Source organism: Muntiacus reevesi, chromosome 13 (assembly GCF_963930625.1).
Source record: "Muntiacus reevesi chromosome 13, mMunRee1.1, whole genome shotgun sequence".
In the NCBI taxonomy this organism is placed as follows: Eukaryota; Metazoa; Chordata; class Mammalia; order Artiodactyla; family Cervidae; genus Muntiacus; species Muntiacus reevesi.
The window spans coordinates 26,414,785-26,439,360 of NC_089261.1; the positions used below are offsets into that span (position 1 = coordinate 26,414,785).

The window sequence follows — 24,576 nt, forward strand, 5'->3', positions numbered from 1 at the left end:
CCTGCCCTCAATCTTTCAAGGGTCTTTTCCAATGAGTCAGGTCTTCGAATCAGGTGACCAAAGTATTGGAACTTCAGCATCAGTCCTTCCACTGAATATTCAGGGTTGATTTCCTTAAAGATGGACTGGTTTGATCTCCTTGCTGTCCAAAGGACTCTCACGAGTCCACCTATACCCCACTATAAGGAAGTTACTGAATTGTTACTGGACTTAACTAATCACATGGTCACCATCCGTCCCACTTTCTAGCCTGACAAATAATTCTGTTCTATTTTACAATATTCAGTTTTAACTGTTTTGGTTTTGTCCAGTGAGGAAATGAACTTCTATTGAGGTCATGGAGCTCACTGCCTCTGCTATCAATGCAGACACTGGACCAGTTATATGAACATGTTCTGCAATTTGTCAGACATGTAAATTAGTGGGTCCCACCTATGAACCTACAGATCCGGAAGCTCTAGTGGGGGGAGCAGTGCGATCTGTGGTTTAACCAGCCCTCCAGGTGACCCTGATGCAGGATAAATTTGAGAACCACTCTCCTCCATGGGAACACGCATGCACTCAGCACCTAATCTGTTTATCTGGAAAGTTATATGTGTAGGTACACAGCCAGCCACCTGGCGTTCCAGCTTGAGAATGCAGTTTTATCTCTTTGAAGGCAAAATTCAAATTTCATTTGTTTATTTGATAAATGAAATAACTTATTTTAAGAGACCAGCCCAAGAGTAAATTTCTTTTTTTTTAACAGCAGGGAGCTCAAAACACACCTGGTCACAATTTCAGTTTCTCAATGGCAGTGTTGAGTGCACAGCCTGGCTCCACGAGCAGGAACAAATCAGGACGACTGCAATCTTTGTCAACTGCTCATTACAGGTGTTCCAGGTACAACTCAGGCAAGGTATGGGCGGGGTCTGAAGAGGCATGGGCGGGGTCTGGGCGGGGCTTGTCTGGCCCAGCCTCCCTCTGCACCCGGCCAAAACTGCCATTCCCCAGCAGCCAATCAGCACCTAGCACGGGCCACTGCCCGCCATGCCGTTAGCTCGGTGCCACGTGCAGAGCAGTTTACTCCTTGAAGTCAGTGTCCATCCGCCCTGAAAAAAGAGGACCCTTCTATTTCCACTGGCCCTCCAGGCCCTTCAATCGCCCAGAGTGGACAGCCAGGTAAGAGCGAACCCAGCGGCTCTGCGGGGTCGAGAGGCACAAGAATCCATTTGGGCCGGCATCGTTGCTCAAAGTCCCAAGTCCCGGCGCGGAGGAATCTGGTGTGAGAAATCCGTTGGCTGCGCCGCGTAACTGTTAGTGTGGTCACGGCGTCCGCTAACTTGGGGAGGCTGTGAGTGCGTAGCTGTGGACCAGCGCCGGCACGGTTGTTACCCTCGGGCTCTGGCCTGCGGGCCTGGTGAGGCTGCGGCCCTGCGGCGGGGGCGTCCTCCACCGCGGTCGTTTAGCCTGTACTGCGTATCGCTCTGTAGTCAGTGGGCATGGGTGGGGGCGGGGAAGCGAGCGGGATCGGGAGAAGGACTGGGGACCGCGGCGGGCAGCCTTGGGGCGCGGGAGGGTCCGCTGCATGTTTGGGGTGGACACTAGTGTCTTTGCCCCTGGGGTGGATGTCCACTTGACCTGGATGTCCTTTGTAGCTGGTGTGGTGCCTTTGAGCACCAGCTGGGTTTCTCCCCTCCAGGTGATGGATGGGAGTGGCTTGTGGTCCAGCCTGGGGGATGTTGAAGTGGGGAGTACACGGCTGAGTCCAGCTCGTAGCAGTGCACCCGGGTATGGGGTCAACCCGCGGGGTCTGGCTTTGACGCTGTGGGTAGCGCACTCCAGGGCCCTCAGGCTCAGTGATCATCGGAACCACCTGCACCCTCGTGAACAGGGCTTCTCTCTTCGGGCTGGGAGTGGGACCCCCATCCCAATTTGCATTTCAGTCGGGTGCTAGGTATTGCCAGTCCAGGAGCATGCTCTGAGAACTACTGCAGTAATTTTTAAAAAAATTCCTTATTGGGGTGGCAGTTCAGCTTATTACTAGGTTTTTACAACATATGCACACAGACACTGCTAGGTTGCCAAGCTTTGGGCTTAGGTACGAAGGACTAGACTGATTAGCAGCCTTGTCTAGAGGAGCTCTTGAAATGTGTGTGAAAGAGGGAGGAGGAACTGCTTACCCATGAGATGTGGTAGTTGCTGTAATACACATGCAAACAGCTTGGTACCGGAAGATGGACGAGATGGCCTTTGGGCTGATCCTTAAAGGATAAGCTGAATTCTTCCATTTCAGAGAGGAGAGTAAGGTGCTTTAGCTAAGGATGTGTGTGCTCTGGGACAGAGTGCATCAAGGAATTTATCATAGCTGGTGCGTGGAGGGAAGTAGTGTTTGCTGGAGTCTAGAGCAGAGATCTCCAGATTTGACTGAGTTGACCATCAGTAAGAGACTTGGGCATATACGCCTGTGTGTTCTGTGCATGAGTTATGTATGTATGCATACATGCTCCGCTGCTCAATCATGTCAGACTCTGAGACCCCATGGACTGTAGCCCACCAGGTTCTTCTGCCCTAGGAATTATCCCGGCTAGAATACTGAAGTAGGTTGCCATTTCCTCCTCCAAGGGATTTTCCTGACTCAGGGATCAAACCCACGTTTCCTGGGGCTCCTGCATTGGCAGACGAATTCTTCACCACTGAGCCACCTGGGGAGGCCCAAGTTATGTATGTATAGCAATTGTTATAATATACATATAGTAAATTCAGAATACTTTATAATGGCATTAAAAATTAGTTCTAATATGCTGGTTTCTCAGCAGATTATATTGTGTAACCTGCTTTGGAAATTGCTGATTAGATCAGTAAAGTTTTTGCAGGTATGTGAGCTAATGTATTTTTAGTCCTTTAGTGTATGATAAAGAGGTCTTTAAAAGTGTAGTGTCATTAAATTTGTCTTTCTAGGAAGATTGCTATGGAACAAAAATGTTTAGAAGCTGAGAAAACTCAGAAAAGGTTTATCCTGAGTTAAAGCAGAATGATTTAATTGTAAATAATCTGCCCCTCTTTAGAACCTAGTCTCTCTGAATTGGATGTCAAATCCAAGCTCATTACCCTTCAGTCACAATGGGTGTCTTTTAGTCCTGCAGATGAGCCAAGCTCTCAACACGTAGTCACGAGCTGTTCACTCTTGTCTGAAGAGTGCTCCCACCTAACCTTCCAATTCCTAGTCCTCCTGCATCTCACTTTAAATGTTAGCTTTGTCACTGACAGACCTCTTCAGTATGTAAATTAGTTCCTGCTTTCCTCTTTGTAAGAACATTCTTCTTTCTTCCTCGTTAAACTTAAATATTTGTAGCTATGATTTTTTCTGCCGATTCCACAAGGGCTCACATGTGTTGAATGCTCATGGTATGCCAGGCACTTTGTGCTCTGTGTGTGTTCGCATTGAGTTGTTCTCAGTTGATCTGTGTGGTGTAGGTTGTTATTGACTATTTTACAAATAAAGACGTGAATCACAGGTTATGTGATTTGCTCAAGGTCACTTATGTGAAGAAGAGCCAGTCTGGCTCTGATAATAACCTGAGGATACTGCTTTCTACCCTATAGTTGGGAGTGACTGGGTGGAGAACCTTTTATACTTGATAATATATTTGATGCCTGACAGATCCTGGGTTACATTAGGTACTCATTTACAGGGTGCCGTTGAAAAAAATGTGGGGAATTGTTGATCACGTGTGGTAGGAGCAGTAAAGGAGTAGTTTGGAGATGAATGACTGTTTCCTTAGAGACAGAGTGGATGCCACTCCTCAAGAATGAAATTATGGGACATAAATGATGTGGTTTTGATTAAGTTGCATGCAACTGTGGGATGATCCAGGAAGATAACACTAGTGTATGTATAAGAATTATTTAAAGGGCCTGGCATAAAGTTTACCATAAGAGCCCTGTTTCATAGGTTACATATCTAGATGTGAAAGAACTATTCACCAATATCTTAAGTCTTTTTATAATTAATTCAGTTGAAAGATGACATACTCCATGAAAATAAGTCTACTTCAGTGCTGCCGCCTAGCACGGAGCCCTTAAGTTTGCTGAAGGTGGGGATATTGCCTTAAGAGGATGGGAAACTATGTGATTACCCAGGAGCTTATTTTAGAATCTTAACCAAATCCGTTTAAAGATAGCATTGTAGAAACACTCAAATATAATTGCAGACATTGAGTATTGTCTTCATGATTATTTCCTCTTAAGAAAAAGGAAAATGACTGGGCGAGCCAGAGCGAGAGCAAGAGGAAGGGCTCGTGGTCAGGAGATGGTGCAGCATGTGGGCGCCTCTGCGGTGAGTGTGGCACTCTTGTCTCACTGCAGGGAGAGTCCTTGAGAAACAAACTGGCTAAGCCTTCATCAGCTTAGGCTGTCAAATTAAATTTAAAAACTGTGTCCTATGAAGGAGGTAGGAACTGAACAAGGAAAATCCTGTTCTATGTCGTGTTCTAGGGTATTGGAAGCTGGTTCTCAACTTCACTTGGTAACCCTTCTTGAAGAAATTTCTTCATAAGAATAAGATATTTGATTACTAATTTAGATCAGTTTGGTTGAATGCCTTAGATTTGTTTGACTAGTTATTTCCTCTGATGTCTTTGACCTCTTGACACAAAAAGAATGCTTTATTTGCATATAACTGCAGAGTCAGCAGCCTGGTTACATGCAGCCTCGACCTCAGCAGCCGCCTGCAGAGGGGGAATTAGTTGGCCGTGGACGACTGAGAGGAACAGTAGGAGCAACAGCGAAGTCTCAAGGTGAAGGGAGAGGGAAGGGCTTCTTGTGCGCTTAGCAGTAGGTGTGGAGCAGTTACCAAAACTGTTTAAAGGAAAAGGAGTCCCAGCCTCTCCCTCAGGCTGTGCAGCCTGCCACTGATTGCAGTGCTTCAGGATTTCTTTTCTTGGAAACAAAAAGAGCAAACACTAGAGCCCCACACGAGCTTTCACAAAGCAGCTAAATTCTAAACTGATTATAAATGCGCTTATTATGCATTAATAAATTTAGAACATTCTCTTGGCTTCTTTAGTGGTTTTATCAAAGCTGTACCAACTTTAGTGTTTGTAACTTTGACTTATAAAATATATTTTCACATGTGTGGTATTCATCTTGTTTCTCAAATGGAGAAACTGAGGTCAAAGTTGTGACAGCCAGTAGAGTCAGAACACCTGTTCTGATTCCAGAATTGTGCTTTTTCCCTGCATTGTTGCAGAAACTAATTTTTTGATGCTTGGTATAAGATTCTAATACAGTTACTAAGTTTGGTTTTAGAATTGGAAAAAAAAACAGACTCATATATATATACGTAGAGAGTTAATGTAGTAACAATGGCTTTTAAAACCCTGGAATTGGCACGAGAAATGGGCAATAAAAGTGCTGATGCACATGGAAAACTTGAGAACAAAGCTGGTTCCTTGCTTTATGCCTTGCACCACAATATGACCAAATATTTAGTCATCACAGATGAAATCCATGAAATTTAGAAAACATGAATAAATCTAAGATGAACTTGAAGTACGAATTGAACTATGACAGATACTGTCAGTGTCAAGAGACAACTTGGAAACTTACTGAAATTAGAGAACAGCTCATCTTTCTGATACACAGAGCAGTGTTAGGAATCTGTGATGGGAAAGTGGACAAAGGAAAGGGCAAATCATTGAAAAGTGCAAAGGGCAGTGAAAATACTAAGCCTTACCATTAAGTTTAAATTAAACTGGAGCATTTTTTAATCAAGTTATCCTCCATTTTATTTTTTGCCAGTTTTGGCAATTTTAAAACAGGAACTGTGTTCCATGTAAGATTGTACTCACTTTTGGATGGCGTTTGTAATGTGTAGCAGCGTTACACTTTTAGTAGCAGTTATGTTCATGGTAATTTATCCACACACTGAATAAATACATGATTCTGTAAGACTGTTAAGTACATACAAGACCCCAAGACTGGAAAAACCTATTCGGTAAGGGTAAAACTTGCTGTACTTTAATAACAATGGAGTACCATTTAGCCATTTTCAAGAATGTAAAAACTTGACTGAAATGAAAAATGAAAACAAGTTGTAAAACAGCTTTGTATTTTTAGTAAATATGTGGTCAGTTGCTAAGTCGTGTCTGACTCTTTCTGACTCCATGAACTAAAGCCCGCAGGCTCTTCTGTCGACAGGATTTTTCAGGCAAGAATACTGGAGTGGGTTGCTGTTCCAGGGATTGAACCCGCTTTTCCTGCATTTCCTGCATTCCAGGCAGATTCTTTTATCACTGAGCCATTGGGGAAACCTCAGTGGGCTACATGATGTTTTAATTTTTAAGGTCCTTGATTACAGTTCATTCATGGGAATTAATCTCCGACTCAATAGACATGGGTTTGGGTGGACTCCGGGAGTTGGTGGTGGACAGGGAGGACTGGCTTGCTGCGGTTCAGGGGGTCGCAAAGAGTCAGACACAACTGAGCGACTGAACTGAACTGATCGAATCACTTTCCCTGAATGTCTCAATCTTTTAAAAAAATTACCCATTTAATCCAAAAAGTGAACAGAGATACAATCTGTTCTATTAGAATAAATATATCACATTATAAATGTTTCTGATAATAGAAACATAAGGTTGCATGAGTTTCAAATATATAAGCCGAGTAAGAATTCTGTATCCAACATTATAGCAGGATATATATCCTCCAACTAAATACCTTTAATGTGCTATATTTTAAAAATACCTTTTAAAATTGTCTGATCTGGCAAGATAGTTGGAAAATCTTCAGAGGCCAAAAATGACAAGAATAAATTCAGGGTGGGAATCAAGTGCTGAAACCAGTGACTCCATAAAAAACCTCCAGGTCACTTGCTTTTATTATATTTTCCCTAAACATTCTCTGTATTGATCTTCACTAATATATTTTTTTTAACAATGACTCATGAATTCCATGAAACTCAGTTCCCTACCTATATAAAGGTATATACTTTTAAAGATAAGGGCCATTGTGAGGATTCAGTGATACTCAGGGTAATGCAAAGCCCTGTTTTACCATCTTTCCCTGCTCTTGTAAGTATTACATCTGAAAAATGCTTCTCACAGTAAGCATTCAAGTATCCACTGTGTTTTAGAAATTAAAATGACAGTCTTAACAGATTTATCACTAATGAGACATTAAGACCTTGAGTTTTCACTCTGTAAAGTGGGATATGGTGACATGGGAGGCCTCTTAAATAGACCAATAGCATGTCCTAATTTGGGTTTTTAATAAATCATTCTGGCAGCTGCATGGAAGGGAAGCAAAGTTTCCAGTTGTATCCCTTTTTAAAAATATTTATGTAATTAGAGGCTAATTACAATATTGTGGTGGTTTTTACCATACACTGACATGAATCAGCCATGGGTGTGCATGTGTCCCCCTGTCCAAAACCCCTTCCCACCTCCTTCACATCCATCCCTCTGGGTTGTCATGGTGCACCAACTTTGAGTGCCCTGATGCATGCCAACTTTGCATGCATCGAACTTGGACTGGTCATCTGTTTCATATATGGTAATATACATGTTTCAATACTATTTTCTCAAATCATCCTACCCTCACCTTCTCCCACAGAGTCCAAAAGTCTGTTCTTTACATCTGTCTCTTTTGCTGTCTTGCATATAGGGTTGTTGTTACCATCTTTCTAAATTCCATATATATGTGTTAATATACTGTATTGGTGTTTTTCTTTCTGACTTACTTCACTGTGTAATAGGCTCCAGTTTCATCCACCTCATTAGAACTTAACTCAGATATATTCTTTTTTATAGTTGAGTAATATTCCATTATGTATATGTACCACAACTTTCTTATCCATTCATCTGCTGATGGACATCTAGGTTGCTTCCATGTCCTAGTTACTGTAAACAGTGCTGCAGTGAACACTGAAGTACACGTGTCTCTTTCAGATCTGGTTTCCTTGGTGTGTATGCCCAGCAGTGGGATTGCTGGGTTGTATGGCAGCTCTTTTTCCAGTTTTTTAAGGAATCTCCACAGTGTTCTCCATAGTGGCTGTGCTAGTTTGCATTCCCACCAACAGTGTAAGAGGGTTCCCTTTTCTCCACCCTCTCCAGCATTTATTGTTTGTAGACTTTTTGATAGCAGCCATTCTTGACTAGCGTGAGATGGTACCTCATTGTGGTTTCGATTTGCATTTCTCTGATAATGAGTGATATTGAGCATCTTTTCATGTGTTTGTTAGCCATTTGTCTTGTTTGGAGAAATGTCTGTTTGGTTCTTTGGCCCATTTTATGATTGTGTCATTTTTCTGGTATTTTGCCGCATAAACTGCTTGTATATTTTGGAGATTCTTTGTCAGCTGTTTCGTTTCCTGTTATTTTCTTCCATTCTGAAGGCTGCCTTTTCACCTTGCTTATAGTTTCCTTCATTGTGAAAAAGCTTTTAATTTACTTAGTTCCCACTTGTTTATTTTTGCTTTTATTTCCATTACTCTGGGAGGTGAGTCATAGAGGATCCTGCTATGGTTTATGTCAGAGAGTGTTCTGCCTCTGTTTTCCTCTAGTTTTATAGTTTCTGGTCTTACATTTAGATCTTTAATCCATTTTGAGTTTATTTTTGCCTATGGTGTTAGAAAGTGTTCCAGTTTCATTCTTTTACAGGTGATTGACCAGTTTTCCCAGCACCAGTTGTTAAAGAGATAGTCTTTTTTCCATTGTATATTTTTGCCTCCTTTGTCAAAGAGAAGGCGTCCATAGGTGTGTGGATTCACCTCTGGGCTTTGTTTTGCTCCACTGATCTGCATTTCTGTCTTTGTGCCAGTACCACACTGTCTTGGTGGCTGCAACTTTGTAGTGTGGTCTGAAGTCAGGCAGGTTGATTCCTCCAGTTCCATTCTTCTTTCTCCAGTTGTATCCCTTTTAAAACATCTTTTAGATTGACAGTTAATCCAAGTTGGACTAAAGTATTAATAGTAGCAGTACTAAATGTGGAGAGGGGAGCAGACTTCATTATTGCTTATTTTCAGAAACTTGCAGTTAGGTTTTCATTTCCATAACTAACATTTTTTCAAGAGAAACTCAATTTTTTCAGAGAAGAATTCAAATTAAGCATTTACGACCAGTTGTTGCTATCAGATTCGATTCAGTATACCTGATCTTTGTTAGTGTGGACGCCTTAAGCAGAAAGTCTTTGGTATAAAAAGTTCCCCAGGGGTTTATTCCGTGGCTGAGTCATGTCTGACTTCTGCAACCCCAGGAAGTGTAGCCTGCCAGCTTCCTCTCTCCGTGTGATTTCCCAGGCAAGGACACTGGAGTGGGTTGCCATTTCCTCCTCCAGGGGGTCTTGCTGATGCGCCTCCTGCATTGGCAGGTGGATTCTTTACCACTGAACCACCAGGGAAACCGCCAGATACTGAAAAATTTTTAAATGTAGAGACACAGACAGACACTAAGGGGGGTAGAGGGGGTGGGATAAGCTGTGAGATTGAGGTTGGCATGTATGTCCTACTGTGTACAGAGTAGATAATGAGAAGTGAGAACCTGCCCTAGAGCCCTGGGAACTCCGTGCTCCGTGGGGACAAGGAGGGGATGTGTGTGTACACAGAGCCGATTCACTTTTCTCTACGGCAGAAACTAGCTCAGCATTGTAAAGCAACTAAATCCCAGTTAAAAAAAACTAGGGTAAAAAAGGCTTAAAAGTAGAGCCCCTGAAAATCTTGAGGCACAAGAGCCAGCATATTTAGCAGTACTTTTAAAGTGCTTTATAAATGAAGTTCTTACTTAAAACTTACCACATTCCAGTAAAAATTTGTTATAATCAGTTTTTCAGGTGTAGAAATTGAAGCTCATATTAAAATAACTTGTTTACAAGATATATCAGGAGCCGATATATTTTGTGTAAGCTACATTACTTCTCTTTGAGAAGCTGGCAATTCTAAGCTAATTGTAGCTTTTGTGATTAGAAGAGAACTGGTCTCTCTCATCTTTTTGTTCTCCCAAGTCCATGACTTCTGTCACTAAGACTTATGTTTTGCTCAGAATGTCTGCTTGGGCTCCCTCTTGCCATCACATCCAGATTTCAGGCAAGACTGGCAGCTAGGGGCGTGGAGAATATAAAAGCCAACTATTAATACCCTTAAGGTGCTTTACCAGAAGTTTCATCCAATAATTTCTGCAAAAGTCTCTTAGGCCATCCTTACATGCCAGGAAGGTAGAAATTTTAGTCTATTAGGTATGTGTGTGCACTCAGTCACTCAGTTGTGTCCGACTCTTTGTGACCACATGTACTGTAGCCCACCAGGCTCCTCTGTCCACAGAATTTCCCAGGCAAGAGTACTGGAGAGGTTGCCATTTCCTACTTCAGGGAATCTTTGCAACTTAGGGATCAAACCCTTGCCTCCTGCATTGGCAGGCAGATTCTTTACCACTGTGCCACCTGGGAATCCCCTATTAGGTGTGTTACTTTCTAAATAAACTTTTAAAATAAGAATGAAATATTGTTTATTGTGTAGTCAGTAGTCTCTGCTACACAAGGTAACATGCATGTTAACTGAAAGCTAGAATTTAACACTTGTCTATATAGCTTGTATTCGTTCTTTGGTCCACATCATACTAGTTATATGAGGTGTACTTCATTATATATTTTATATAAATTAAAAGACTTAATAATTTGGATATTTTAAGCACAGTTTTTGCAAGTAACCATGTCCTGATGGTTAACCTACCCCAGTAGATGTGTATCATGGCCACAGGCTATGCACAGGCTCATCCCATCCACTCTGCTGGCTTTTAAGGGAACTGGTGAGGAAATCGCATTTTAAACTTCAACATTTTCTAATTCAGGTAGCACATTTAAATTTTATAAACTGCCAATTCTTACAGCTATAATTACATCATAAAAGTTGTGAAATATACTGATACTAAGGCCCTTAGGTGGTATTACACCTACAGACAGAAAAATAATTACCCAATCAGCAGATGTATTTTCCTAAGTTCTTGGATCAGTCCAGTCATCTTGATCTTGTAAAGGTATATATGTCCTGTGAGGGAGCTGAGTTTGCCTTGGGTGGTGACAAGAATGGCTTCATGGAAGAGGTTCTAGCTGAGAAGTTATTCTTTGGTTGGCAGATGCCTAAAACATCCTGACAGGATTGTTACACACTATCTTTAGCACCACAGGGGCCTTTGGGTTTCATGCCTTAGTGTACTTTGGGAATTGCATTTGTCATGTTGCCTATTACTTAGATGTATTTTTTTCTTTGTTATTCTTTTTTTTTTTTTTTTAAGAACTTCAGATATCTGCTGGATTCCAGGAGTTATCATTAGCAGAGAGAGGAGGTCGTCGTAGAGACTTTCATGATCTTGGTGTGAATACAAGACAGAACCTAGATCATGTGAAAGAATCAAAAACAGGTAGGTTAATCATTAAGAATAAGTTTTATGAGATTACTTTTCAAGTACACAGGACAGTAAATTGAAGCACTTTCACTTAAGTATTTATTTGTATGATGAATTGCTCTGCTGAAAGAGCATGTTTGTTCAAAGGCTTTGCATGGGTACTTTTTCCATTTTCCTCTCCTTTTTGGCTTTGAAATAGGTCGTAGATGTTTCCAGCTGCACTGCAATGTTTTGATACCTATCACATAGATCACTTTTCTCTTTTAAAGCTTTTTGCTATAAAGATTTCATTGGTTCAGTTGTCAGTTACTTTAGTCTAGGGATAATTCTTTTCTGAATGGGTGCTTCTAGTAATTTATGTAATTAGAATAGTAATCCCCAAAGTCAGATGTCTAAGAACTTAGCCCTTTGCTTACAGAATTGCATTTCCTTGGCATGACAGTGAAGATTTCAAGGAAGCATAAACTTGATATATCATTAATTGAATGTGACTTGACTTTTATAGGTTCTTCAGGTATTATCGTAAGGCTGAGCACTAACCATTTCCGATTGACATCCCGTCCCCAGTGGGCCTTATATCAGTATCACATTGACTATAATCCATTGATGGAAGCCCGAAGACTCCGCTCAGCTCTTCTTTTTCAACATGAGGATTTAATTGGAAGGTGTCATGCTTTTGACGGAACGATATTATTTTTGCCTAAAAGACTGCAGCACAAGGTTATTTCAGTTGTTGGAATGGGGAGAGGGAAATGGGGATTTCTACCTCAAAGCCAAACTGCAACATTCAAGGGCAGCTTTAGAGAAACCCCAGTGGCTCCTGTCTGTTAGGATTTATAATGCCCCCAAAGCGTGTTTTGGCATAATTCTATCATTCTCAGATCTACCTGAGTGACTTAATCATTATAATCAAGTAGTAATAAGGCACTTAAAATCATTTTCTCATACCCATTCTGTCATTTCTCATAGCCATTCTTTTTTTTTTTTTTTTTTTAATTTTCTAAATTTTCATGAGCTTGATCTTGATGGCTCAGATTGTTGCCTTATTCAACAGGCTTATGTGATTGGGCTTATTTTAACAAAAGTTTGATTTTCCACCACTCTGGCTTCAGGTTACTGAAGTTTTTAGTCAGACTCGAAATGGAGAGCATGTGAGGATAACAATCACCCTGACAAATGAACTCCCACCTACGTCACCAACTTGTTTGCAGTTCTATAATATTATTTTCAGGAGGTATGTTAGTGTTTTTAACATTTTAATAAGATATTTTAAACATCGAAGTTGAAAGGCATGTACAGTAAGTACTTGTATACTCAGTACCTAGATTTGACAGTGATCGGTTAAGATCATTGGGTTACTCTTGAGTTTTAATCATTTTTAGGTGTGATATACTGATATAAATCTCATTTATTTTCTTTAAGCAAGTGTCATGTCTTTCACTTCCTTATTTGTGTTGAGATTAGATCTTTTAAATCCTATTTGAGCTGAGCTTATATTAAGAACACACAGCCTCTCAGAGGTCTATCACTAACCTTACATTCCTTCTCTCCCACAGTGGGTACCAATTCAGAAAACAGGGTAGGATTTAGGTCTATTCAGATTTACTTCTTCCATCATAGGACATATACTGCACACTCTGTAATTTGCTTTCTGTGTGGATACTCTTTTTTTTCCAAATCCAAAATTAGGACACATGTTTTATGAAGACTGACCTCTATCCCCCTGCTGAGTGGGAAGCAACCTGGATGAGACTGAAATTGGTATGAGAATAGTGAGACATAATACTGGGGTTTGTAATTTACCCTTTTAAAGTGGTCATAAGATATCTGCTGCTGATTCATCTTGGTAGATGTTTACTTGAGTTAAGGTAATAGAAGATTGACTTTTTTGTAAATGATGGGTTGGCAAACTTTTTTTTTTTTTGCAAAGGGCCAGATAGTAAACATTTTAGGTTTTGCAGGCCACATTATCTGTATTTCAACCATTCTACTTTGCTGTTGAAGCAGAAAAGCAGTCATTGAGCATATATGATCGTGGCTGTGTTCCAGTGATGGACACTTTACTGATGGACACTGAAACCTGAATTTCGTATAATTCATGCATCTTTATGCATTATTATAGTTTTGATTTTTTTCTACACCTTTAAAAGCTGTTTAAAAAAAATAGCTCTTAGGCCATACAAAAACCAGCAGGTAGGCTGGATTTGGCCCACCTACAAGCCATAGTTTGCCAACCTCTGTTGTAAGCAATATGCCATTCTAATTGTAGTATGGGATACTTATCAGTAGTCATTATTCTGACTTTTCAAATTCTAGGCTTTTGAAGATCATGAATTTGCAACAAATTGGACGGAATTACTATAACCCAAGTGACCCAATTGATATTCCAAATCATAGGTTTGTATAAATTGGGAGGTTTCTATTTTGTCGGTTTAATCACAGACTTTGAGAGTGATGCTCTATTTTGAAATGATCAGATTTACTATGGCTATTAGCGGTACCCATCACATTAAATGAACTTTAACTTGGTTTGAACAATAAAGGAGACATCCCAGAATACCTGGAGCTTTAAAGATCATATGATATTTACTTGTCACAGGGAAAAAGCATAGAGTTTTCCAACACAAAGTTTATATTTGCTCTTCAGTTGCTCAATCATATCTGACTCTTTGCCCATAGACTGCAGCATGCCAGGCTTCCTTGTCCATCACCAGCTCCTGGAGCTTACTCAAACTCATGTCCATTGAGTTGGTGATGCCATCCAACCATCTCATCCTCTGTTGTCCCCTTCTCCTGCCTTCAATCTTTCCCAGCATCATGGTCTTTTCTAGTGAATCAGCTCTTCACATCAGGTGGCCAAAGTATTGGAGCTTCAGTTTCAGCATCAGTCCTTACAATGAATATTCAGGACTGATTTCATTTAGGATTGACTGGTTTGATCTCCTTGCTGTCCAAGGGACTCTCAAGAGTCTTCTCCAACACCATAGTTCAAAAGCATCAGTTTTTCAGTGCTCAGCTTTCTTTATGGTCCATTTCTCACATCTCTACATGCTTACACATCCATACATACACATATTTGCTCTTAGGCAGCAAAAGCTCATCACCTGATGATGATTGCTTCAAAAGTCACTGCAGTGTATCAGGATATACACTCAAATGCTTTAGGTTTATTTATAATAATTGTAGATATTTTCAATTAGATTTTTCAAGTTTTTAGATGAATATAAAAATTTAGTAAAGTTAGTGTATTAATTTAAAATGGAAATTATAATGTTATTATGAAATAGCATTCATTGTTGGAGATCTTAAAAAAGATGAGTATTTATCTGGAAAAGATAAACTATAAAGGATAAAAATAAGTAAATTTGCTGAAAGACTTGTCCTCTTGGCCTAGCTAGCACAGGTGAAAGCAGCTGGTTACGCCCAGCACACTGGGACGGTCCTGGGCGTTACTCTGTGGCCTTCGCTCTCTTTGACAGGTTGGTGATTTGGCCTGGCTTCACCACTTCCATCCTTCAGTATGAAAACAACATCATGCTCTGCACTGATGTCAGTCACAAAGTCCTCCGAAGTGAAACCGTCTTAGATTTCATGTTCAACATGTTTCATCAAATCGAAGAGCACAAATTTCAAGAACAAGTGTCTAAGGAACTGATTGGCTTAATTGTTCTCACCAAGTAAGACTTTTTAAGAATGCAAAATAATTTTACAAGTCTTAAGATGTTTCGGCTTTCTAGTCCTAAAATGTTAGTTGGAAAGTAGGGTTTAAGATTGAGAGGTGAGGGTAGCACAGAAATGGGAGGGAAACTTACAACCTCTCTTAAGACTTAAAAAAGTTTTGGGGGAATATACTCATATGAAAAGGAGAAATACCAATTATTTCTATCCTTTTTGGTTATAATTTTATTTTCTAATATTAATTTAGTTACATCCCCATCCTTCTAGCATCAGTTCAGTTCAGTTTCTCAGTCGTGTCCAACTCTGTAACCCCATGGACAGCAGCACACCAGGCTTCACAGAAATTTTTTTCCCTGTTTCTATACTATCGCACATTACCAAATGATTGAAGTTTTATTTTTTAGAAAGTGTATGTTGTCTAGTTTCTTCTTTTTAAAAACATTTCTACGTGTTTTAATCAAATATTGACAAATCTCAACTGGTCATAGGTATAACAACAAAACATACAGAGTAGATGATATTGACTGGGACCAGAATCCAAAGAGTACGTTTAAGAAAGCAGATGGCTCTGAAGTCAGCTTCTTAGAGTACTACAGGAAGGTAAGACATTAATACTGATTTTTATCTTTTTAATGTGAATTGCTTAGACCTTAGGAGAAATCTGAAATACCGTCAGTAAAATTTTCTAATAACTAATGAATTTTCTAATACATATGGAACAAGTGGCTTTTAAAGCTGTATAGAAATACGTTTATCAAGCCAGTCACAGCATAGTTAGCTCATTAGCAAATGAGATGTGCTCTTTCCTGGTTCTTTTTCTGAAGTGGATTCAGGATTACATTTGAACTTAATCATGTAGAGGACAAATAAGATAATAGATGATAAAAAAATACAGCTTACCATACTGTCTCATTCTGTAACTAGCACTTTTTCAAAAACTTCATCTGGCAATGGCAGCTCAAGATCTTTGAACCCTTATCATCAGTTGTGATAAATCTGCAGATGGGTTAATTCTTAACCTTTGTCTAACATGTTGACAGAATTCAGACAGACTTGTTTCATGGAGGTTAGATAGTAAGTTCAGTGGTTGATCTTCCAGCACCAGTTTGTAAAAGATGATTCTAACTTTTGGCACAGTGATCACTAAATTGAAAAAGACACCAGAGACAAATAATATTAAGTTTGTACAAAAGTAATTGTAGCTTTGGACCATGAATTTCAAGTCAGCATCAGTTCAGTTCAGTTGCTCAGTTGTGTCCAACTCTCTGTGACCCCGTTGACTGCTGCACGCCAGACTTTCCTGTCCATCACCAACTCCTGGAGCTTGCTGAAACTCGTGTCCATCAAGTCAGTGATGCCATTCAACCATCTCATCCTCTGTTGTCCCCTTCTCCTCCTGCCTTCAATCTTTCCCAGCAACAGGGTCTTTTCCAGTGAGTCAGTTCTTTGCATCAGGTGGCCAGAGTACTGGAACTTCAACATTAGTCCTTCCAATGAATGTTCAGGACTGATTTCTTTTAGGATTGACTGGTTTGATCTCCTTGTTGTCCATGGGACTCTCAAGAGTCTTCTCCAACAGCACAGTTCAAAACCATTAATTCTTTGGCACTCAACTTTGTTTATGGTCCATCTCTCACACCCATACATGACTATTGGAAAAACCATAGCTTTGACTGAACAGACGTTTGTCAGTAAAATAATGTCTCTGCTTTTTAATATGCTGTCTAAATTTGTTACATCTTTTCTTCCAAGGAGCAAGTGCCTTTTAATATCATGGCTACAGTCACCATCTCCAGTGATTTTGGAGCCCAAGAAAATAAAGTCTGTCAATGTTTCCGTTGTTTCCCCATCTCTTTGCAATGAAGTGATGGAACTGGATGCCATGATCTTTGTTTTTTGAATGTTGAGTATTAAGTCAACTTTTTCACTCTCCTCTTTCACTTTGATCAAGAGGCTCTTTAGTTTCCTCTTTGCTTTCTGACTTAAGGGTGGTGTCATCTGCATATCTGAGCTTATTGGCACTTCTCATGGCAATCTTGATTCCAGCTTATGCTTCATATAGCACAGCATTTCACATGATGTACTCTGCATATCAGTTAAATAAGCATGGTGACAGGATACAGCCTTGACATACTCCTTTCCCAATTTGGAACCAGTCTGTTGTTCTATGTCCAGTTCTAACCGTTGCTTCTTGACCTGCATACAGATTTCTCAGGAGGCAGGTCAGGTGGTCTGGTATTCCCATCTCTTGAAGAATTTTCCAGTTTGTTTGTGAGCCACACAAAGGCTTTAGTGTCAGTGAAGCGGAAGTAGATGTTTTTCTGGAATTCTCTTGCTTTTTCTATGATCCAGTGGATGTTGTCAGTTTGATCTCTGGTTCCTCTACCTTTTTTAAATCCAGCTTGTACATCTGAAAGTTCTTGGTTCATGTACTGTTGAAACCTAACTTGTAGAATTTTGAGCATTACTTTGCTAGTGTGGAAGATGAGTGCAATTTTGCGGTAGTTTGAACATTCTTTGGCATAGCCTTTCTTTGGGATTGAAAATGAAAACCGACCTTCTCCAGTCCTGTGGCCACTGCTGAATTTTCCAAATTTGCTGGCATTTTGAGTGTAGCTGGCATTTTAACAGTATCACAGTATCATCTTTTAGGATTTGAAATAGCTCATTTTGAGTGTAGCTGACATTTTAACAGTATCATCTTTTAGGATTTGAAATAGCTCAGCTGGAATTCCATCACCTCCACTAGCTTTGTTCAAAGTGATGCTTCCTCAGGCCCATTTGACTTTGGACTCCAGGATATCTTGCTCTCAGTGAGTGATCACACCATTGTGGTTATCTGAGTCATTAAGATCTTTTTTGTATAGTTCTTCTGTGTATTCTTGCCACCTCTTCTTAATATCTTCTGCTTCTGTTAGGTCCATACCGTTTCTGTCCTTTATTTTGCCCATCTTTGCATGAAATGTTCCCTTGGTATCTCTAATTTTCTTGAAGAGATCTCTAGTCTTTAATAACTAGGCTCTAACACATCTTTATTAACCAAAATAGGGAGCATTCCAATCAGCACATTTTTGCCAATGAGAAATAAGTTTGTTTATTCCTATAGTGTAAAAATCTGTGCTTCAAGATTAGATGAACTCTTGGAAGGTATTTTCTGCCTTCTGCTGGTTGTGGAAGCATTTTGCCTATAGAAAGTTTTCAAGATGCTTGAAAAAGTGGTAGTCAGTTGGCACGAGGTCAGGTGAATATAGCGGATGAGGCAAAACCTTGTAGCCCAGTTGTTTCACCTTTTGAAGCGTTGATTATATGATGTGAGGTTAGGCATTGTGAGGTTAGACTTGCAGTTTTCGGTGCATCTCAGCAATTTGCTGAGCGTACCTTTCATATGTAATGTTTCCACCAGGATTCAGAAAACTGTAGTGGATCAAAAGAGCATCAGACGACCAGAAAAAGGTGTTTTTGGTGCAAGTTTGTCTTTGGGAAGTGCTTTGGAGCTGCTTCTCGGTCTAAGCACTGAGCTGGTTGCCGCCAATTGTAAAAAATCCACTTTCGATATTGTTGCATAGAATGATAGAATGATAGAAGACAATTCAAAACTACTCTTTGGTTTGCAGCCGGCTTGGCAGGCACCCGTTTATGGAGCTTTTCCGCCTTTCCAGTTTGCTTCCAATGTAGAATGACCATAGAATGGTCGATGTTGAGTTCTTCAGCAGCGTCTGGTATGACTGTAAGAGGATCAGGTTCAGTGATGTGCTCAGTTGGTCTTTGTCAATTTCCGATGTCCGGCCACTGCTCTCATCTTCAAGTCTCTTGTGTCTTTTGTACAACTTCTGCAGTGTACATTTGTCAACAGTTCCTGGGCCACATGTATTGTTAATGTTGTAACTTGTCTCTGCTGCTTTATGATCCATTTTGAACTAAAAATAATTTTGCTTGAATTTGCTTTTTGTGTAACATTTCTATAGTCTAAAATAAATATAAGCAGCAAGTAATGTCATTAGCAAAAAAACATAAAGCAAGAAATGTACATTAAAATGATGTATAACTACATTTATTTAAGAATGTATTCCAATGTCAAATGGCAAAGTTCAACAGTGTAAAACTGCAACTACTTTTGCACCAACCTAACAGTAGGAAAGAATAGCCACTGACTAGAAGAAAATAAGATGTTTCTATAGGAAGGCATCAAACGTTGTTGTAGTGGTCAGAGATGAGCAGATCTGCCACCTAAATCCTTAGAAGTCACTTCCCATTTGATGTGCTGTCAGAAGTGCAGAAACAAATCAATTAAAATTTAAAGCTTGTCTTTGAAGTGCTAAAATTTATATAACTTTTTTTCTACTTTCTGTAGATTATTTTTTTTTCTAAAAAGTAGAATAAATGAACTATTATGTATATGTATATTTTATGTCAAAAGTATTCATCTGACTGGTGATCTTTGAAATGTCTTTTTGCTGAAAAATCTGTTGCTGCCTGATCTTCAGCTGCTCTCCTGTGAATGAGAAGATCAGATGCCACTCTGGAGGGAAATGATGCCCTAAGAAGTTGCATTAAGAGCTGGTCTTACTCTGGCAAAATGAAAACAGGCCAAGGGTCATCTCAGCTTGATTTCCCTGCTGCTGTTTTTAACCTCTGAAAATTCCTTATGGACTCGAACCATGTTTGACCTAGATTTCTTCCGAGTGTCAGAGGTTACTGTGACAAACGAGTGCTGGCATTTTTCTGTAGTTCGTTTGAATAATCACGATCAGGGATGGGAAGAGTTGGTATTCATCAGCAGCAAATACAGAAAGGACACAGTTGAAAGTTGATTTAAACCTGAAGCAAGATCACGGAAAATTCTCCCCTTCTCTGACTAGTACCGAATCTTTACATGCCTGCTTGTTCTTCCACAAGTGACCTTTTAATGCTGACATTCTTCAGGGTTCTGCGTCGGGTCCCCAGTTGCTCTCTAGTTATCTTCAGGTGATCTCCAGTCTATGCAAAGACTTCAGATGTAATAAGTTAACAGCTGGGTGGACTTGAAATATGTGAAAGAAATAAGGCATTCTTAAAACGTCTTAGTGGAAATTCAGTTTTAGTAATAAGTGATGGCTTAAATAATATATGTTGAAGAGATTATCTAGGAAATACTCAGGGTGGGAGAAAAGGGCCTTTGGAAGGGAAGATCATGGTCAGTAACTTCAAAAATCTAATATTAAACAGAAATGAAAGTGCTAGTTCTTCAGATGTAGGGGAAAGTGTTAAAAAGAACTGACAGGCTTTCTCTTATGCACTAAGAATATAGAAGAGGGAAATCCCACAGCTCTGTAATTAAGAATTATGCATTTTAAGGCCCTTTGGTGAAATAGAGAAATAGGAATACTTCTGAAATCACTACCACCTTTCTACCTGTATGTATACCAAAGTGAATGATGTGTAAGCAGGGTGACTGTTAATAGACCCCTAATAAAAATAGTATGATAAAATAAGTAGTACAGATAAGTGGAGCAGAGCATGTTCCCCTTAGAATTTTTTTTTCCCGGATAATTGGTAAAGAGTTGAGTGTAGGACAGAGTCAATGGAAGCTAAAATTCATGGTCTCTTACTTCATGATGCTAGGTGGCCGGTACCTTGACTGTATGACAGGAAGAAGGAATGGGCAGGCGCGGTAGTCTTCTGGAGGGAGCAGTACTCATGAAATGGCTGTGATGGTACTGCTGTCTTGTATGCTTCATGCAGATGTGATTTTATTTGAGAATAAAGTTAGAGCTAAATTAACCAGAACAACGATGCGAGGAGAGGATACAGGAAATGATAGAGAGGTCTTCAGGAGACAGGGCCAGAAGTGCTCTCTCGTGAAGGGAACGCAAGAGGTCTGCTGTGGTCTAGAATTGTAGGGCTGACCTGGAGGCCAGAGACCTGCCTCACATCTGTTAGATCCTAGACATCAACATGTTTGGTCTCTTTACATATTATAAATCTAATCTTAGCGATTACATGTGGGCAGTCTGAAGATGGGGAACCTTAATACTGCTCAGTTGAAATTCAACTGCAAAGTAAACTTTCAACTTTCCCTAATTAACACTGTTCCATAGAGTGCACACATTTTTCCCTCCTCCCTTTATTCTTAAAGTGAAGCTTCTTTCATGAATTCATCCTTATTATGAGTAGTTTTAGAGGAATTACACTGTGGTGAAGACCTGGAGTTATACAGACTACTGTTTCTGAACCAAGAAGCCAAAAAATGAAGTAAATAGAAATGTGACAAAAAGTCAAAACTTAGAGCCTTACCATCCTTGACCATTTAAGTTTTTAGGCGAAAAGATGAGTCTATAAATCACAACCTATTTTATAGGACCAGAAAGACAGTATGTTTTACTTGGAAACAGATACCAGCCTTGCTATTAGCATATATGCTTAGTTTTAAAAAGTGAAACTTTTTTGTCCTTTAACATGTTACTAAGGGCATTTACTGTGAACAGTGATGTCTTTCTTCCCTTAAATAGCAATATAACCAAGAAATCACTGACCTGAAGCAGCCGGTTTTGGTCAGCCAGCCCAAGAGGAGGAGAGGCCCTGGCGGCACGCTGCCAGGCCCGGCCATGCTTATCCCGGAGCTCTGCTACCTCACAGGTATGCTGCCTGTCTGCGGGGGAGGCCGCGGCGCAGCCCCTTCAGTTCCGGGAGCCTTGAGCCTTCCTTACCGCACGCACCCCCCACCACCCCGCCCTTGAAACTGGCTTGTCTCCTGGGAGTTCTTTGACTCACCGCCACCCTACACTCCATATAGTTAGACAAGACCCTTGTTTCTTTAACTGTATAGTTTTATTCTGTTTAAAGGTTTAACTGATAAAATGCGTAATGATTTTAATGTGATGAAAGACCTGGCTGTTCATACAAGACTAACTCCAGAGCAGAGGCAGCGTGAAGTCGGAAGACTGATTGATTATATTCATAAGTAAGTCATCTGTGCTTTACTGGGGTATGTTTTCAGTTCTTTATTTTATGTGGGCTTGGAGGAGTGACTTTCTGGGGGGAATGACAGAAAGTAATTCTTTTTTTATTTGTATTCGCAGTATTTGGGGTGGGTTCTTTGTGTTTCTAAGTGAGGCTACTATTTGTCAGGGAATAATTAGCTCAGTGAAGAATCCCCTGCAGTGCAGGGGATCTGGGTTTGATTTCTGGGTCGGAAAGATCTGCTGGAGAAGGGATAGGCTACCCACTCCAGTATTCTTGGGCTTCGCTTGTGGCTCAGCTGGTAAAGAATCTGCCTGCAATGCGAGAGACCTAGGTTCAGTCCCTGGTTTGGGAAGAACCCCTGGAGAAGGCAAAGGCTATGCACTCCAGTATTCTGGCCCGGAGAATTCCCTGGACTGTACATGGGTTGCAAAGAGTTGGACATGACTGAGTGACTTTCATGTTAAGTTAAACCTTGTAGCCCATGGTATTTCTAATTGTTAGAAAAAGAGAATAAAATAGAAAGTGAAATTGTTACAGCACTGTGTTTACTTTGAGGAGGAGATGGTTTGGGCATCAGAATTTTAAATTGAAGGATGCTGTGAAGGGAAACAGAAAAACATTAAAAAAGAAAGACATTCTATTTCTGTGTTTCCTAGCATTCTCACCAGTATTTCAACCCTGAAAGAAACATTGACATTTGTAATAGGTTGCAGTGGGTCTATATTTGCTTGTGTATATTAGTTTTTGCTGTTTCCTTACATTTAGTGATAAGCAAATATGTTAAATTTGCAGAGATGATAATGTGCAGAGGGAGCTTCGAGACTGGGGTTTGAGCTTTGACTCCAACTTACTGTCCTTCTCAGGAAGAATTTTGCAAGCAGAAAAGATTCATCAAGGTGGAAAAACAGTAAGGCAGTTCTTAAAAGTTGTCAGTGAAATCAGGTTTGGTTCAGAGTCGCAATAAAGCAGGCACGAATAACCTAATTCTATGCCAGTGTAGTCCTTTCCTCTTTTCTCTGACCCATCCTTTGTGGACCAGTATGAACACAGGAGGGGGAAATGTGGGAACGCTCAAGAAGGCAGAGCCCATAGCTGTCTTCCAAACCATCTGTGAGACTGGGGTAAAAGGTGGCTTAATTTTTTAAATAACCTGAATTTTAAAAATTGAGGTATAGTAGAAGTCTCTTAAGTATCTAATTGAGTTGATATTTTGTCTGCCACTGCAGTAAACTTTTACATGGAAAACTCCCAGTTTATTTAACTTCATTTTTGCCTGGACCGTTTGTTCGTTAGGGATATATGTATTTGCACACAAACACATATATGGATGTATATATTTATATATATATATGTGTGTGTGTGAAATATTGTGATACCTTTTATATCTTATCTCCAGAAAAGGAAAGCACGCACGTATTCTAAAATGTGTTTTTGTATAATTGAAACACTACAAGTACCAAAATTTTAAAAATCCTTTTATTTTTATTTTTTTAAAAATTAGTTGGAGGCTAATTACTTCACAACATTTCAGTGGGTTTTGTCATACATTGACATGAATCAGCCATGGAGTTACACGTATTCCCCATCCCGATCCCCCCACGCACCTCCCTCTCCACCCGACTCCTCTGGGTCTTCCCAGTGCACCAGGCCCGAGCACTCGTCTCATGCATCCCACCTGGGCTGGTGATCTGTTTCACCATAGATAATATACATGCTGTAGCTGTGCTCTTCTGTTTTCGAAATGTTCTATGGGTAACAACCTAATCATGTAGCTTAATATTTTAATTACTATTGCTTTATTATCCTTTGTAGTAAATATATATTCCTGTATAAGAGTTGCTTGGGAGGTGGGTAGGACATGTAAAAAGCAGGCTTTTTCCTCTGTGATAGATACAGGGCACTGTACTTTGAGTTGTGTGTTAGCTTTCTGCCCTACTGTCAGATGTTTTCATAGCTTGCCTTCAGTATCTGACACCTCAATCATAAAATCACTTAACTTTCAAGGCCTGGTTTTTTTATATCTATATCATAAGGTAAATATCACCTATCCTTGTAAGATTTTATAAGAGATTAAAAAAAAGAGCTACAGCTTAAGATACTGTTACAGCTGTTAATATGAATGTATTTTAAATAAAATTGCTGTAATCCTTTGGATACATTTTTCTTTTTCCTCACTTAGAGTTCAAATTTAAAAGTAGTACTTTGAGATTTAGACTATGCCATAGTAGAATTATTGACGAATTTTTGGCTTTATCCCTGGGAACCTACAATGGAATTTACAATGTCTCTGAACTTTCTTCTAGTTTGATTACAATCCACAATTTGCAGATTGGTCAAAAGAAACAAGAGGTGCACCATTAATTAGTGTTAAGCCCCTAGATAACTGGTTGTTGATCTACACTCGAAGAAATTATGAAGCAGCCAATTCGTTGATACAAAATCTATTTAAAGTTACACCAGCCATGGGCATACAAATGAAAAAAGCAATAATGTAAGTTTATCAAGTCATTTCTACTCTGAAAATTGACTCATAGTCATTTGGAAGGTGGGAACTCAAACTGTTAAAAACTATTAAAAA

At 39.9% G+C, this 24,576-nt stretch overlaps 1 protein-coding gene across 1 annotated transcript in view; it reads left to right on the forward strand.

Annotated features, from left to right (window-relative positions):
- Nucleotides 1-4,240: 4,240 nt before the first annotated feature.
- The window catches only part of PIWIL1 (piwi like RNA-mediated gene silencing 1), a 29,262-nt gene continuing 8,926 nt past the window's right edge, over nt 4,241-24,576 (forward strand). The window contains exons 1-12 of the mRNA XM_065904270.1: nt 4,241-4,318; nt 4,667-4,778; nt 11,268-11,393; nt 11,884-12,098; nt 12,491-12,612; nt 13,695-13,775; nt 14,858-15,055; nt 15,545-15,656; nt 21,545-21,671; nt 21,879-21,996; nt 22,791-22,905; nt 24,302-24,489. Of these exons, the coding sequence (XP_065760342.1) occupies nt 4,241-4,318; nt 4,667-4,778; nt 11,268-11,393; nt 11,884-12,098; nt 12,491-12,612; nt 13,695-13,775; nt 14,858-15,055; nt 15,545-15,656; nt 21,545-21,671; nt 21,879-21,996; nt 22,791-22,905; nt 24,302-24,489 (1,592 nt within the window). The remainder of the gene's footprint in view (nt 4,319-4,666; nt 4,779-11,267; nt 11,394-11,883; nt 12,099-12,490; nt 12,613-13,694; nt 13,776-14,857; nt 15,056-15,544; nt 15,657-21,544; nt 21,672-21,878; nt 21,997-22,790; nt 22,906-24,301; nt 24,490-24,576) is intronic.